General features: G+C 55.2%; 1 protein-coding gene across 1 annotated transcript; it reads left to right on the top strand.

The window, feature by feature from the left end:
- The first annotated feature begins 9,300 nt into the window (after positions 1 to 9,300).
- LOC128809742 (maestro heat-like repeat-containing protein family member 6) lies at positions 9,301 to 12,738 on the top strand. Its single transcript, XM_053981983.1, has 10 exons — positions 9,301 to 9,471; positions 9,554 to 9,691; positions 9,961 to 10,075; positions 10,247 to 10,384; positions 10,617 to 10,793; positions 10,914 to 11,069; positions 11,232 to 11,333; positions 11,644 to 11,746; positions 12,037 to 12,093; positions 12,387 to 12,738. Exons 1-10 carry the CDS (start codon positions 9,332 to 9,334, stop codon positions 12,503 to 12,505), a joined length of 1,245 nt encoding a protein of 414 aa, XP_053837958.1. The 5' UTR covers positions 9,301 to 9,331; the 3' UTR covers positions 12,506 to 12,738.
- The last annotated feature ends 3,370 nt before the right edge of the window (positions 12,739 to 16,108 follow it).

The raw sequence follows: 16,108 nt of genomic DNA, 5'->3' as shown, positions 1-16,108 counted from the left end.
GACCTCCCTAGGCTGATTCAGGAGCTGCCTCATGCTTCAGCACTGGATGCCTTCAAGGCAACACCCCTGGGTGCAGCCAGCATGAAACCTCCTGCTGCCCTGCTTGTGGGACCTCAAGCATCAGGACTCCCACAGAACCAGTTGTTCAGGGAACAGGAATGAGGACAGGGGCTCCCAGGCAAATCTCCAGCATGATCCTTTATCTGCTGATTATCATTGAAAAAACTCAATCCAAGCTCACCTGCCAGCAAAAGGATGATTTTCAAGACATGTCTTTGTGCCAGCTCACACAAAAAAAAGGAAAATCACAGAAAAGCTCAAAGCAGCTCCTGTGTAGGAGCCACCCCACATCTGCCACCACCACCAGCAGCTCATGCAGCTCCCTGAGGACCGACTGAGCTCACACCCCCCGTGTAATTCACATCCCAGCAGAGAGCACTGCCTGCCCCATCTCAGCCCTGGCTGTCAGATGGTGCTGGATCCAAAGGGAAAAGATCCTCTGAAAGCTGGATATGAGGAAGAACCTCAAACCATCCCAAGTCTGACCATACATTTAATTTTCTCCATGGCAGAAGCTCTCACTTCACCACTGAAATGTTTTGAAGGTTTGTTGGGTTTCTTCCCTGGTAACACCAAGTTCAAAACCAAATTTGGAATCTAAAGCAGTTTCACGTGCAACTGCTGATCTGGGACATTTTGCTTTGCAGCAAATGTGATGGATTGGCATGCTTGAATTCAAAACTAATTTGGAATCAAAGCATCCCTGGGATGTATTTACACCCGGAGCCCGAGTGTCAACAAGCGCCCACCTGTGGAGGCTTTCATCAACCAAGGTATGGACACAGTAGGGTTAGGGTAACTAGCTGCAGGTCTTGCACAAGGTGACACAAATAGCAGTGGAGAGGGTGCTCTGGAGCAGAGTCAGCCTCCATCTCCATCGCTGGCAGAGCTGGGATACTTCTTGTTCCCTCAAACCTTCAGTACTCCTTGGAGATGCTCAGGCAGCATCTCCACCTTATCCATCAGCCGTGGCTTCTGCTCTTTTCCATCCTGTGCTGTCAGACCAGCCTGCTCAGGGGATGTGAGATCTCTGGGAAAGGTTGGGAAAGATGAGATTCAACAGAATCTTTGCTTGGAGACACCAAGCAAAAAGCCTCCTCACATGATTGCTGAGTGATGCTCAAGGAAAAAAAATCCCATTGAGACCACATGGCTTCAATTTGCACTTCATGGAGTGTAATAGTTTCAAAATGAAACACTGATTCTCATTTAAAATGTTATTTCTTTTGAAGGGTTGACTCCTCTCGAAAGCATTGAAATGAGGCAGGCTGGCAGGGGATTTCAAAAAGAAGCAAGTTCTTCCAAAATAAAGCTCTAAAAGGGCACAGAACTTTTTGAGAGCATGCACATCCTGAGAGCATCTGGTCTCCAGCTCTCTCCCACAGCATCCACCAGCAGTATCTACAGGGAAAGCTGGGGAGAGCTGCTGTGGCTTTCAGAATCCAGCAGGAAATACCCATTTTGTGCTTTCCAGCAAAATTTCTTCACCTCTCCCACTGATCTTAGCAAGGGGATTTTAATCTCCCACCAAAGGTGCTCCCTTCCCCTTCTCTCAAACACAGAGCAGTCCATTTTTGCAGAGCTGAGCTCAAAAATCCTCCAGAAGCTGTCTCCCATGGGACACACCTGACCTGGGGAGAAGGTCTGGAGCATGGAGAGAGGGGAGGAAACTCAAAGAGATGTTGTCTGCCACCAAAGGACTGGTGGTGTGGAGCAGCTGGTGGTCATATCCAGCCCAGTCCTCACCATCCACAGCCAGGGGCCATGTTATTCCTGTGGCTCTCCTCCTTCAAACAGGTCTCTGAACTCATCCTCTCTCAAACTGCCAAGAGGCATCGGGACTGGGAGCAATCCCAAGAGAAACCCAAGCCCTTCCAGGTAGAGGACTCCAGGCCCATGCAACCACCAAGGGTACAGAGACTATTCCCAGTCACTTTTTGACTTGGAAGGGAAAACCCAACATTTTAACCATATTCCAGCTCATTTACAACACAGGAAACCTCATAGGAAGGAGGGGTCACTCCTGAAACATCCCCTTGCTTGAAACAAGATGGGGAGATGCCACCCTCTGGAATCCCCCCCGGAGCTACGGATCCCTCAGCCTGCTGAAGCCAGGTCTCCAAGGGGCCAATGGCTACGATGGACTGGAAACAGTGGCTGGCAGGAGGAGGAGAGCCCTGCTGGCTGCCAGGCAGGACAAAGCAGGTGACGAGCTGTATTAAAAGCTGGCTAATTCATCCCCTGCTTCTAATGGAGCAGTTCAGACTCCCACACAAAGCAGCTGAGACCACAAATTAATGGGATTAAAGGAAACAGGTCCAACATGTATCCAATCGATAATATACCCACAAAACAAAAGTAACTGGCTAATAAGACAATTCACATTTGCTGTTTGTGCCCAGTTTTTCCAATCTCCTGCAGTGCATCTTGCACAATTAATGGGAATTAACATGTGGATGTGGTGCTTAGGGACATGGGTTAGTGGTGGGCTTTACAGTGCTGGGTTAATGGTTGGACTTGGTGATTGCAGAGGTCTTTTCCAAGCTTAATGATTCTGTAATTCTATGAAAAAGACCGTGGCAAAAGCCATCTGCATTACCAGGTAAGTCCCAGGCATCTGCTGGAGCAGTGTGGTTGTCACTTACATTTTCAAAGTGCTGGGACAGAGGCTGTGTGTAATTCTTAAGACAGTAAGGGAAAATCCAGCTCTGTCCTGAACCAGCCAGAGCACTGCAGGGTTCCTGCCGCTGGTGTGATTCCCAAAGACTGCAAGGCTTTCACTCAGCCAGGGAAGATGCCAGACAGGATCAGTAGAGCCTCCAGCATCAATGAATCAGGATGTGCCCCATACATCCCCAAGAGCACCCCCCTATGGATTGGCTTTCTTGCCTCTGCAAGGAGGTTCCTAAGCCCTGCAATGGAGGAAAAAATTCCAGCAGGAGAAAGAAGGGAGAAGGAGCAAAGTCATCTAATCTCTTCCCTTTTTTGCCCATCACATTCCCAAAGAAAAGCAGGGCAAGGCAGCCATGGAGACAAAAACACATCCCTTGCCTCTGGCATAGATTTAGCACTGAAAATAAAAGGTTATTGGTAACAACCCCAGAGCCAGATCTGCTCTCTCAGACTGGGTTACGCTGGGGGGAGTTGACAAGCTTCACGCATGGCAAACACTTCTCTTTGAACAGGTTCTAGAGGTACCTGGCATCCAAAAACCAGGAGCTCCCAACTCTTCAAGTAACACCAAGCCACACACAACCATTTTTGTCTTGGACCCAATCCCAAACCCTGTCAAATTAGCACTAACCTTTGCCTCAGCTGTTTAAAAAAAGGTACGGTGCCAAGCAGAGCAGGCTCATGCCATCCAAGTGAAACAGACAAATGCCAAACCCACAGATTATAAACTGTTTGGAAAAGTCACTCAATGTTTTCCAAGGAGCACAGAAATGCCCTGGGGAGCACTGGCATCCCCAAGTCCACATCTGTAGGAATATAAAAAGGTAAAAGACACTTTCTAAAGCTGAGAAAGGCTGGGAAATTTATAAACCTTCTCATGAGAAAGCTAGGAGGTTAAGAACCAAGTGAATACATTGATATTTATCATGAGGAACGAGAAAGAACAAGAACTTATTGATAGCTCAAGATGTGAGAAGTCCTAGATATATGCCTTGCAAAGATAGAAAAAGTTTCCATCTTAAAGAGTGAATAATTGTGTATTGTTTGTGGTTCATAGAAGTCCTTTTGTTAACGTTAAACCCACGTGGGTCCTTTTGTAATTGGTTTGAGTATAATGCATTAACACATTTTCTTTTATGCTATTGGTTCAAAGAATATGTAGAAAAAGGCTTTGCATGGGCTGCCATCTTGCCTCTGATCTGTGTTTGCATGGAGGTAGTTATTTTCCTGTGTCTCTTACTTTTTGCTTGTATGAAACAGACAGATAATAAATCCTAAGTCTGCAAGCAGCCAGGGTCCCATCCCGTTTGTGAGACACGGACTGATCCGGCAGGTGGAGGCAGTGAGCAGCTTCTATTGGTAGAGGGCCTGGGGCTGCAGGTCTGAACCTCCACCTGGAAAAGCACTTGGGGGAATACGAGCTAGAGCTGGAGTGCCTGTCCTGAAAGGACCTGAACTCCTTCATCCTTGCCAGCGTTTCTTAAGGGTGTGTTGGTGTTCCCCGGAAAAGCTGCACATTTAGGGAACCGCCTTTGGAGGAAGGGGGCTTGCTTCTCAAGGAAAGTGCTTCCCCAGGGAGCTCCCAGTGAGACAGCTGCAAGTGTCCCCCTTTGGCTCTCTGTGCTCCTTTCAGTCCTTGAAGGCCCATTGCACTTGGCAGAGGGGCAGGAAGAAGGCTGTGAAGAGCAGCTTTGGCATCCACCTGGAGCTGCAGAGAACAACCCAAGCACCTGCAGCAGGATGTGTTACCCCCCTTTGAACAGAGGTGTGAGCAGAACCATCTCTGTCCCGCTGTGAGCCCCAAAGCTCTCTCTGGGAGCTGTGAATTCAAAGGCTTTTACACACTCACATTTCACATCTTCCCTGGCTGCTGTTGTCCCAGACTGGAAAAAGCAAGATGTATTCTATTTGCCATCTGTATGGCAGTTGTCTTGTGTTAAGTGGGCACTTGTTCCTTATCTCTTTCCACAATCAATCCTTCCTTATGGGGAGACATCTGCTGATAAGGGGCCATTGAGTGTCACTGCATGACTGATAAGAACTGTAACATCCCATTGGGAGAGGCTCTGGCCAGAGGGAGGAGCCAAGCATTCCTACCAGCAAATATAGGCTTGAAATTCTAGCCCAGGAGCACAGCTTTTTTGCGCTGGATTTTCCCAGGGGAACAGCTGCCTCTTCCACTGCCTCTTCAGAGGAAGACTGCACCCTTTTCTACAAGATCACTACTCCAACAGAACCACACCTGACACTCCAGGAGGACTGCAGCCACAATTCCAATTGCACTGCAACCAACAACCTGACCAACAGGGTGTCAGGTTGTACTCTGACTCTGTCCGTGTTGTTTTAGTTCACTGCATTGTTTATTTTATCTTTTAATTTCTTCCCTAATAAAGAACTGTTATTCCTGCTCCCATATTTTTGCCCAAGAGCCCCCCTTAATTTCAAACTTCTAACAATTCAGAGGGAAGAGGTCTACATTTTTCCATTTCAGGGGAGGCTCCCGCCTTCCTTAGCAGACACCTGTCTTTCCAAACCAAGACAGCTGTGTTTCGACTCTCGGCAATACGCATTTGCCTCCTGCTTGGTGGGAGCTGCTGTGGCCCAGGGCCAGCCCAGAGCTGGGCTGGGTGGGCCAGGCAGCGTGGAGAGTCTTGGTGTGTCCCTGGCCTCAGAAAGGCTTGGAAGGTTTGCCTCCCCAAGTGTCCTGCTCATTGGCTCTCCCTGTGCATCTTGGAGAGCACAAGGGAGGCATTTCTGGCAGCTGGGCATCAGCAGGCCTTAAAATGGGGGCGTGTTGTGGAGCGAGCCCAGCTGAGATACCCTGAGAGGAGCCCAGTGCTCCTTGCTCCTCTCTGCTGACACGGGAGCGTCTGTCTGCTTTCGGGACGGCCCTGGCTGTGTCAGGGGTGCTACGTGGACATGAGACAGCCGGTCCTGTCCCGCTGGGTCCCAGCAGTGCCTGGCAGCAGTCCTGCATCCACGTCAGGATGCTGGCCCAGAGAGGCCCTGGAAGCTGAGGCAGCTGACTTTAAGCTTTTGCAGATACACGCAGGGGATGGCCAACAGTGTTCCCTCAGGATACTGAAGTCCTGAGGGGCCTCCCCAGAGCTGCCTGATGCCGCCCACTCCTTGCGGCACCAGTTGCTTTCCTCTGGAATGTTCTACCTCCCCCGAGAGGGAAGAGGGAGCTGGAGAAAGAGCTTGCCAGGCTGCTCTCCATCCTTTCCCAGCAGCCCTGGCTGAGTGGAGAAGTCCGAGCTGAGCGCAGATGTGCCAATGGAGCAGCCGTGCACAGGAAGGCTCGGTGGGAAGGATGAGCCAGGGTCCATAGGCCTGGCAGCCTGAGCTTGCTGCCAGGGAAGGCCTTGGAGCGGATGCTCCCGAGTGCCATCCCACAGCACGTGCAGGGAACCAGGGGGTCTGCTGGAGGGTGGGAAAGCTCTGCGGAGGGACGGGGACAGCTGGGGCTCCTGGTGGGCTGTTGAGGGCTTCTCTGCGGGTGTTTGCAGGGGGTTGGTGTTGGGGAGCGTGTTGGGGAAGGAGTTGTCTGCAAGGTGAGAGGTCTAGGCTGGAATTTGAGTCAGCTTGAAGGCAGCATCTGTGGTTTGGCACAGCTTTGCTTATGGAGGCCAGAAGGAATATCTGTGACTATTTCTCTTCATGGTCCTGATTCTCCTGCAGGGAACAAGATGGGAGAGCTGTACTTTATTGGCCACTTAGATATCTGTACTGGGGGAGGACGAGCCCTTTGTCCATCTACTCATTTGTTTGGGCTACTTTTGTAAGACTGAGTGGACTTTCATTCCTTGAGAGCTTTTATTCCTTAAGAGAATTGCGATATTATCATCCCTTCATCGAAAACCATTTGCACACCAAAGAATGGCCTTCTTTTTGCCTCTGTATAGTGCTATGTTTCAAAAGGGACTTCCAATGGAATGTGTTAAGGCAAATGAGTTGCTGCTTTTAGATGGGAACAAACTTCCAAATCATTCACATTCTCCGGCAATCGCTATTAATTTGAGAAGTTTGCAAATTTTGGAACTACTTGAGTTGCGCAATGAGATGTAATGCCTTCCGGAACTGAGGAGTCTTAAATGCAGGGCAGGGTTTGCTGATGGTTTGAGTTGTTCCTAAAGATCCTGTTGGGCTGCCTTAGACACTTGGGGCCAGGGATTCCTTCCAGCCTGGGCCACTTTGGGTGGGGCTGGGGGCGGCCCCAGAGCAGGTGGCAGTGTGTGCAAGGGCCCTTTGTGACATGCTGCAGCACGGTCACCGTGTCATGGAACAGGCCAGGGTGTCCAAGAACCCTCCCTTTGTGACACGTGGTGACATAGGAGCTGGCGGTGACAAGAGCACGCCACAGTGCTCGGAGCAGGCGACGGGACAGGACACGACAGAGCGGTGCCGTGAGGAGCCCTCGCACAGCGCGCTCGTTCGTGTCTGACCCGGAGCTTTTCTGAGGCGTTATTCCTGCAGGTGACCTCGTGGCAGGACTGTGGGACTTGGTGACCAGAATAATTTATGAGGGGTCTCCTGTCATTGTGGCAGGAGCCCTCAAGACCAGAGTGCAGGACTTGCTGTCCTGCAGCCTTCCTGAGGCTCCTCTGTCTCAGGTGCTTTAAAGGCACAACTGCAATTGTTGACTTGCATATATCCTGAGGCATCTCTCTGGAAGGTGCCTTCAAGGCCAGCTGGTGGAATGGCAGGCAGATTTCTAAGCCTGGTCAAAGTGTTCAGGGGGGAAAAAAAGAAAGGCCCTGGAGCTGCCCCAGCACAACAGCCTGAAGAGACAGAGCAGATCCAGACACTGCAGGATGGTGAGTGGCAGAGCTGGGCCACAGGGCTGATGGCTGCAGCACCCCATCCCATCCCATCCCATCCCATCCCATCCCATCCCATCCCATCCCATCCCATCCCATCCCATCCACTGGGGACAGGCCCATGGACAGGACGGAGGAGGGGCCGGGCAGACACCCTGCAGTAGCCGTGCTCCATCCCCTGGGGCATCCCGGGGCTCTCCCTGCCTGGGGAGCGCAGGGCTGGGCTGTGTTCTCCGGCCTCTCCCGCAGCCCCTCAGCTCTGGCTGCGCTTGCTCTTTGCCAGATGCAGCCCTGGACAGGACACAAGAGCAGGAACCCGCCCGTGGCCGCTTCCGCAAAAGCCTGAAGGTACCAGCAGCCATCCCCACCTGGGCTGGGCCTGCTGTCACTGCTCAGCCCAGCACCACGCTTGGAGCACTCCATGGAACACCCCGGGCTTCCCTGTCCTTTCTTATCCTGCAGATGTTCCGGCAGTTCCTGTGCATTCGGCTTAGAAAGACCGGCAGCACAGCAGCTGCGGGCATAGCCGAGCCTGACTCGGGGCTGACCGGGCTCCAGGCAGAGCCCGATGGCAGCCCAGATTCAGCTGAGCGCTCAGAAGACTTTGAGACCTCAGAGACTGAAACCTGGGCAAAGGCTCTTCTCATGTCAATGACTGAGGATGTGGCCATCACAAACACCAAAACCAGAGAGACTCAGGGCCTTACAAATACCGACACCATGCCTGCTCCAACTATGATTCATGCTCCCACTATGGATTTTTTCGAGGAGAGTGCTGTTCCTTCTCACCAGCAGCAGCAGGTAAGCAGCCTGGGTCCACACCTGGAGGCCTCCCAGGATGGTGTGTCCCCTCAAGCCATGGTCTCTGGGCCCCCTCAGCCTTTGAGGCCAGCACAGTGTGGTGGGAACAGAAGCACTTCTTGGGGGAAGCTGGGGAAGTGGTTCCTTTGGACAGCGCTCCAAGTCTCCCCCATGCCTCCTCCAGGTGCCAGCCAAGGTGAAGAACATCCACCAGAGTCTCATGTCCCACGTCTCTGTGGATGCCAGGCTGCAAATGGACATTGTGAGGCTGGCAGAAGAACACCCTGCTGATGTGGTGCTGACCCTCCTGCGCTGTGCCCCAACGTGTGACAGGTACGGGGCCCACGAGCCTTGAGAGCTCAGGGCTCAGCAGCCTTTAGGACCCGTGGCCCTGCACAGCCTGTCCAATGGTCTCTGCCAGACAGGCAGAGAGGCCCAGGACCCTCGGGCCCCTCTGTTTCCTGAGCCTGCTGCCAATGCTCCCCCCCTGCCCTTCAGGGCACCAGGCCTCTGTCACCTGGGCCCCCACAGCTGCACAGGGCATGGTGCTGTGACTGAGATGCCCCTGACACAGAGCTGCCATCCCACAGAGCTGCTGCAAAGATGTGGAGAGCCATAGGCTCATCGGGACCAGCACTGGAGAAAGCGCTGCCAACACTGCTCTGTGTGATGGAGGACTGGCCTCTGCACACAATGTGCACCTCCAATGGGGACAACAAGGACCTTTTTGCCCTGGCTGTGAGTTTCTGGGCCTTTGCTCAGCCCCAGGTCGCCTCTCCAGCAGATCTCCATGCCTCAGGCGCTGGGCTGAAACCTGGCCTAGGGGCAGGCTCAGGGCGCACCAGGCTCGCTGCTCCCCCTGCATCTGCCCATGGGCCCTGCCCCATGGACACCTTGGCACTGAGCGCTGCCTTGGGCTGCTTCTTTTGCAGGCAACTTTGGTGATCTGGGTGATTGTGCCTGAGTGCAACAAGGCCATGATCCCTTATTCTGGGCAACTGTTTGTGGCTCTACTCTTCCATGTTGTCATCAGCACACAGCTGATGCCACCAGAGGAGGTTGATAACTTCTGGAGAGCATGCCGGGAGGAACACCGCCTTCCCAGCAAGCCCAACAGGTCCCAGTCCTCCTGTCCTTCCCATGCCCTTGTGGCCAGCGCCAGTGCTCCCAGTGTGACCTGGGCTTTGCTCTGCACACAGGTTTGCAGTGCAGGCCATGAAGGCTCTGCTCTGCCGACTGCGGTGTGACAATGAGGTGATGGCTATGGAGCGCAAGGGTGGCTGGAAAATGCTGCTGTGTGCTCGCACCCAGCACTATGCCATGGGTCTGCTGGCCAGGTGAGACCCCCTTCTGCCCACTGCCCCCAGCATTTGTGCCCTGTGCCCCTCACAGTCCCTGTGGTCATGGGCCAGAGGGCCTCGTCAGCGAGGGACAGCCAAGGAGACTGGAAAAGGCTGGGAGAGGAGGGTGCCCAGAAGGGGCTGCCTCTCAGAGGGCCCACATCCCCTCCAGGGATGCTGGGGTAAGACCAGACCTCTGTGAATCAGTCCTGGGAGAGGTTTGGTCTCCCCATCTCATGGTCTTTGTGTCTTTTTCCCTCTTCCAGGGAGATGCGGCGTATCTTTATCCCCTTGTGTTCCCTCATTGCATTACATCTACTCAAGTGGCTCCGCAGGGAGGAGCCGTGCTGGGATCTGCCCTTCCTGGCATTCCTTGTGGAGGTGAGCCTGTTGGCCAGCGCTGCCTCGCTGAGCTGCCTCCCAGCTCTCTGCCCTCTCGTAGCCACAGCTGCCAGGACAGTGCCCATGCCCTGTGCTGCTGCCTGGGCCCAGCCCTGTGTGCTTCTGGGCTCCTGGTGGCCGGGTCCCCTGTCACTGCCCTGTGCCTTTCAGGTCCTCGAGTGCCTGGACACGACTAAATGTGGTGAGAGCATGCTGGAGATTATGTCAAGGCACCTGCAGAGCAAGTGCAGGGAGCGGCGTCGCCTGGCACTCAGAGGCCTCGTGGTGCTCAGCAAGGATCCCTCGATGGTGAGAAGGGGGCAGTGGCTGAAGCTGTGCTGGGCAAAGCAGCCCCTTGGGCTGGCAGGGCTTCAGGAGCTGAGGCAGCTGCTCCCAGCTCTCCTGCCTCACCTGCCCCAGTGCTTTGGGACAGGCCTTTGGCCTGTGGGCCCTGCAGCAGCAGGGTGGGGTTGCAGCGCCAGGGCGCTGCTGGCCGTGCAGCCGTCCATGGCTTCCCAGCCCAACCTTGTGTTCCACCCAGGCCAGAAGAATGTGCAGTCTGTCTCAAAACCTTGTGGAGCTGCTGGGGGATGCACATGGATATGTTGTCAGCATGAGCCTCTCTGTGCTCACCAATATACTTGAGAACGAACACATCCTGATATCCAGCACCACCGCCCCGAAGCTGGCTGAGGCACTCCTGCCACTCTTTGACCGTGTAAGGCTCTGTGCCCCCAGCCACAGGCACTGGCTGCTGCCGAGAAATTTTGTGGATTTTCAGGCATTCGCCCACGTGGGCCTGGGGAAGTTGATGCTGAGGTATTTGCCTTTTTCCCAGGACAACATCCATATGCAGCTGGTCTCCCTAAACCTCTTCTTCAAGGTGATGGACTTGGTAGTGAACAAGGGGAAAAAGCCCCTGAAGAGGATTGTGAGGCAGAGCCTGCTGCCTCTCTTCTTTCATTGCCATGATGAGAATCAGCGTGTGGCAAAGGTGAGCTTTTGAGTGATGCTGCTGCATCCTTGGAAGGGGTCTCTGATGTGTCCTGGCCTGGCCTCTCCCAGGCTCCAGCCTTCTGCTCCTGGCCTTGCCACAGGGACAGAAGTCCTTTTCTTTGGGCTCTGGTGGCATCTCCACGTCTCTCCTGCTCTCCAGGCCTCTCGGGAACTGCTACTTTGTGCAGCAAGGTTCCTGAAGAGAAGGAAGCTCAAGCGACTACTTGAGAGAGAGAAGATGTTCAAGTTCGGCAAATGCCTGGTAAGGAAGGCCTGGAAGGCCTGGAGAAGCTCCCTGAGCGCTGCTGCAGCCAGAGGCCGCGCGGGCTCTTCTCCAGGCTCCCGTGGGTCCCAGCCGGGTGCCGATGGAGCCCCGGCCCGGCAGGGCTGCGGGGCGGCACCGCGGCTTCCCGGGCAGCAGCCGGCCCTCTGACCCCTCCAGAGCCCGGCGCCAGCGGCTGCTGGCCGGGCCTCAGGGCTGTGCGGGCAGGGGAGGCCGGGGCTGGGCACAGGGAGCGCCCGGCCCAGGGGCTGAGCCCGCGCCAACCCTTCCCTCCTGCCGCTCTCTCCAGCTGGCAGAGGACAGGAGCCGAGCGGCCGAGCACCTGCGCCGGGCCCTGCCCTACCTGCAGAGCCCACAGGAGCCCCTGCGAGAGGCGGCCGTCAGGTTCATGGGTGAGCCAGGAGCCCGGGCTCCCTCCCCGCCCCGCCGCAGCTCGGCCCCACCCTCGCCTGCTGCTCCGGCGGTGCCATCCAGGCCCGGCGCCATCCGGGCCCGGCAGCCGTGGAGCCCCGCCTGGCCTGGGCGCCGCTGCCGCCCTCCGGCAGCCGTGCCCTTGGGCGGCAGCGTGCGGCAAGGGCCCGGGCTGAGCCCTGCCGGGCCACGAGGCCGTGTGGCCACAGGGCTGGCAGCGCCGCTGGCAGGGAGCTGTGCCGCTGGGCCGTGACAGGCTCTGTGTTCGCAGGGTCCGCAAGGGTACTCTTGAGGGGGCAGCAGGAAGAGCTCCAGGTCCTCAATGAGGGTGAGTGAGGGCAGCGGGCTGACAGCGGGCACTGTTGAGAGGAGCTGGAAGCCCAGCCCTGGCTGGGGCAGGCTTCACTCCTTGTGTGGATGAGGGGTGACGTGGGCAGAGCACACAGAGATTGCAGGGACATGGGCCGGGGTGATTCATGGCCAGCCCCTTGTGGCCGATCCTGTTGGCCCCTCCTCTCTTGTGGCTAGTGCAAGACCTGAGTGGGACACCCTTGGCAGGAGGGTCTCCTAGGAATCCCGCAGATCTGGCCCCGACTGTGGCCGTTTTCCTCTCTGTTCCAGCCATTCAAGCCCAGAGGAAAGGTACTACATCCCACTGGAGCAGGAATATTCATGCCCAGTTTACCAGCAGAGCTGAAGAATTAAGTTCATCTTCAGGATCCAGTGAATCAGAGTCCTAAGAACAGCACCAGAAGACACTGAGGAGGACACCATCTCCCACTGCCACTGGAGCTCCAGGCACAGCTGACATTTGGCACAGCTGAGCCTGTAGGACGCTGGTGTGGCTTCAGCCCTCACCCTGCCTGTAGATAGCTCCCTCCCTCCAGCTCTCAGACCATGTCCATCCCCTTGTTTTCTCTTCCAGTTCAAACCTTTGTTTCCCCTTCCATTAATAAATGGTTTTGCTTCTTCACTTTGCCTGCATCCCTGTGGAGATGAAGCGACGCAAATCCTGAGCCCAGGGACACACAGGCCCCTGCTTCCGTTCTCTTCCACGCCGTGTTTTGGGCACACACACAGAGCAACGAGGGCAGATCAGGCTGGAAAGGTGCCTGTGCTGAAGGTGCAGTTCCACAACACTGTGGAGCTGCAGATCTTGCTGAGCACCCTGGAGCCCCTGGAATTCGGAAGAGCCAACCTGAGGATGAACCCAGCTGTGAGGGATTCCATGGCAAGCATCCACGGAGGTCAAGGGAGCTTGGAATGCTGGAAGTTATGAAGAATAGCTTCCTGAAAGCTCAGCAGTGCTCCATCCCTGCACAGGATGAGGAAGAGGACAGAACCAGCGACCAGCCGGGCTTAACAGGCGGCTTTGGGTGTGCCTAAGATCAAATCAAATGAAGCAGCAGGGCGGTGCCCGGGACTCGGATGCGCGACCGTGCCAGTGCCCGGAGCGCTGTCAGGCAGTGCCGGGATCCCGGGTGTGGTTCTGGTCCCCACAGGTGAGGAATGGCAGCCCCAGGCTCAGAGCCAGTCAGAAAGCCAACCAAGTGAGCCCACAGGGAGGGCACCCTTCCCGTTTCTCTTGGGCATGGCCGCAAAACAGCCCCTGCTACTTCTTCCTCCGCCTGTGTTTGGGGTGTGCTGCTGGCAGAGGCAGCCAGGTTGTGCTCTGCCTTCCAAAGCCTGTTGGGAGCGGGCATGAAAAGCGCTGCGTGCAGAGCGGAGAGTCCTGGAAGGTGCTGGCAAGAGCGTCCTGCGGGAACAGGGCTCTGGTCTGTGGCCGGGAACAGCCTGGTTTTGGTGCCATGAACGCAGGCAGGAGTTGAGGCAGGTGAAGAGGCAGCAGGCAGCTTGTGTTGGTAGAGGGCCTGGGGCTGCACCTCTGAACCTCCACCTGGAAACGCACTTGGGGGAATACGAGCTAGAGCTGGAGTGCCTGTCCTGAAAGGACCTGAACTCCTTCAGCCTTGCCAGCGTTTCTTAAGGCTGTGTTGGTGTTCCCCAGAAAAGCTGCGCATTTAGGGAACCGCCTTTGGAGGAAGGGGGCTTGCTTCTCAAGGAAAGTGCTTCCCCAGGGAGCTCCCAGTGAGGCAGCTGCAAGTGTCCCCCTTTGGCTCTCTGTGCTCCTTTCAGTCCTTGAAGGCCCATTGCACTTGGCAGAGGGGCAGGAAGAAGGCTGTGAAGAGCAGCTTTGGCATCCACCTGGAGCTGCAGAGAACAACCCAAGCACCTGCAGCAGGATGTGTTACCCCCCTTTGGACAGAGGTGTGAGCAGAACCATCTCTATCCCGCTGTGAGCCCCAAAGCTCTCTCTGGGAGCTGTGAATTCAAAGGCTTTTACACACTCACATTTCACATCTTCCCTGGCTGCTGTTGTCCCAGACTGGAAAAAGCAAGATGTATTCTATTTGCCATCTGTATGGCAGTTGTCTTGTGTTAAGTGGGCACTTGTTCCTTATCTCTTTCCACAATCAATCCTTCCTTATGGGGAGACATCTGCTGATAAGGGGCCATTGAGTGTCACTGCATGACTGATAAGAACTGTAACATCCCATTGGGAGAGGCTCTGGCCAGAGGGAGGAGCCAAGCATTCCTACCAGCAAATATAGGCTTGAAATTCTGGCCCAGGAGCACAGCTTTTTTGCGCTGGATTTTCCCAGGGGAACAGCTGCCTCTTCCACTGCCTCTTCAGAGGAAGACTGCACCCTTTTCTACAAGATCACTACTCCAACAGAACCACACCTGACACTCCAGGAGGACTGCAGCCACAATTCCAATTGCACTGCAACCAACAACCTGACCAACAGGGTGTCAGGTTGTACTCTGACTCTGTCCGTGTTGTTTTAGTTCACTGCATTGTTTATTTTATCTTTTAATTTCTTCCCTAATAAAGAACTGTTATTCCTGCTCCCATATTTTTGCACAAGAGCCCCCCTTAATTTCAAACTTCTAACAATTCAGAGGGAAGAGGTCTACATTTTTCCATTTCAGGGGAGGCTCCCGCCTTCCTTAGCAGACACCTGTCTTTCCAAACCAAGACAGCTGTGTTTCGACTCTTGGCAATATGCATTTGCCTCCTGCTTGGTGGGAGCTGCTGTGGCCCAGGGCCAGCCCAGAGCTGGGCTGGGTGGGCCAGGCAGCGTGGAGAGTCTTGGCTGATCTTGGTGTGTCCCTGGCCTCAGAAAGGCTTGGAAGGTTTGCCTCCCCAAGTGTCCTGCTCATTGGCTCTCCCTGTGCATCTTGGAGAGCACAAGGGAGGCATTTCTGGCAGCTGGGCATCAGCAGGCCTTAAAATGGGGGCGTGTTGTGGAGCGAGCCCAGCTGAGATACCCTGAGAGGAGCCCAGTGCTCCTTGCTCCTCTCTGCTGACACGGGAGCGTCTGTCTGCTTTCGGGACGGCCCTGGCTGTGTCAGGGGTGCTACGTGGACACGAGACAGCCGGTCCTGTCCCGCTGGGTCCCAGCAGTGCCTGGCAGCAGTCCTGCATCCACGTCAGGATGCTGGCCCAGAGAGGCCCTGGAAGCTGAGGCAGCTGACTTTAAGCTTTTGCAGATACACGCAGGGGATGGCCAACAGTGTTCCCTCAGGATACTGAAGTCCTGAGGGGCCTCCCCAGAGCTGCCTGATGCCGCCCACTCCTTGCGGCACCAGTTGCTTTCCTCTGGAATGTTCTACCTCCCCCGAGAGTGAAGGGGGAGCTGGAGAAAGAGCTTGCCAGGCTGCTCTCCATCCTTTCCCAGCAGCCCTGGCTGAGTGGAGAAGTCCGAGCTGAGCGCAGATGTGCCAATGGAACAGCCGTGCACAGGAAGGCTCGGTGGGAAGGATGAGCCAGGATCCATAGGCCTGGCAGCCTGAGCTTGCTGCCAGGGAAGGCCTTGGAGCGGATGCTCCCGAGTGCCATCCCACAGCACGTGCAGGGAACCAGGGGGTCTGCTGGAGGGTGGGAAAGCTCTGCGGAGGGACGGGGACAGCTGGGGCTCCTGGTGGGCTGTTGAGGGCTTCTCTGCGGGTGTTTGCAGGGGGTTGGTGTTGGGGAGCGTGTTGGGGAAGGAGTTGTCTGCAAGGTGAGAGGTCTAGGCTGGAATTTGAGTCAGCTTGAAGGCAGCATCTGTGGTTTGGCACAGCTTTGCTTATGGAGGCCAGAAGGAATATCTGTGACTATTTCTCTTCATGGTCCTGATTCTCCTGCAGGGAACAAGATGGGAGAGCTGTACTTTATTGGCCACTTAGATATCTGTACTGGGGGAGGACGAGCCCTTTGTCCATCTACTCATTTGTTTGGGCTACTTTTGTAAGACTGAGTGGACTTTCATTCCTTGAGAGCTTTTATTCCTTAAGAG

This window comes from Vidua macroura, chromosome 7 (assembly GCF_024509145.1).
Source record: "Vidua macroura isolate BioBank_ID:100142 chromosome 7, ASM2450914v1, whole genome shotgun sequence".
In the NCBI taxonomy this organism is placed as follows: Eukaryota; Metazoa; Chordata; class Aves; order Passeriformes; family Viduidae; genus Vidua; species Vidua macroura.
The sequence above is the reverse complement of the archived record's forward strand: the minus strand, read 5'-3'. Positions and strand labels throughout refer to the sequence as shown.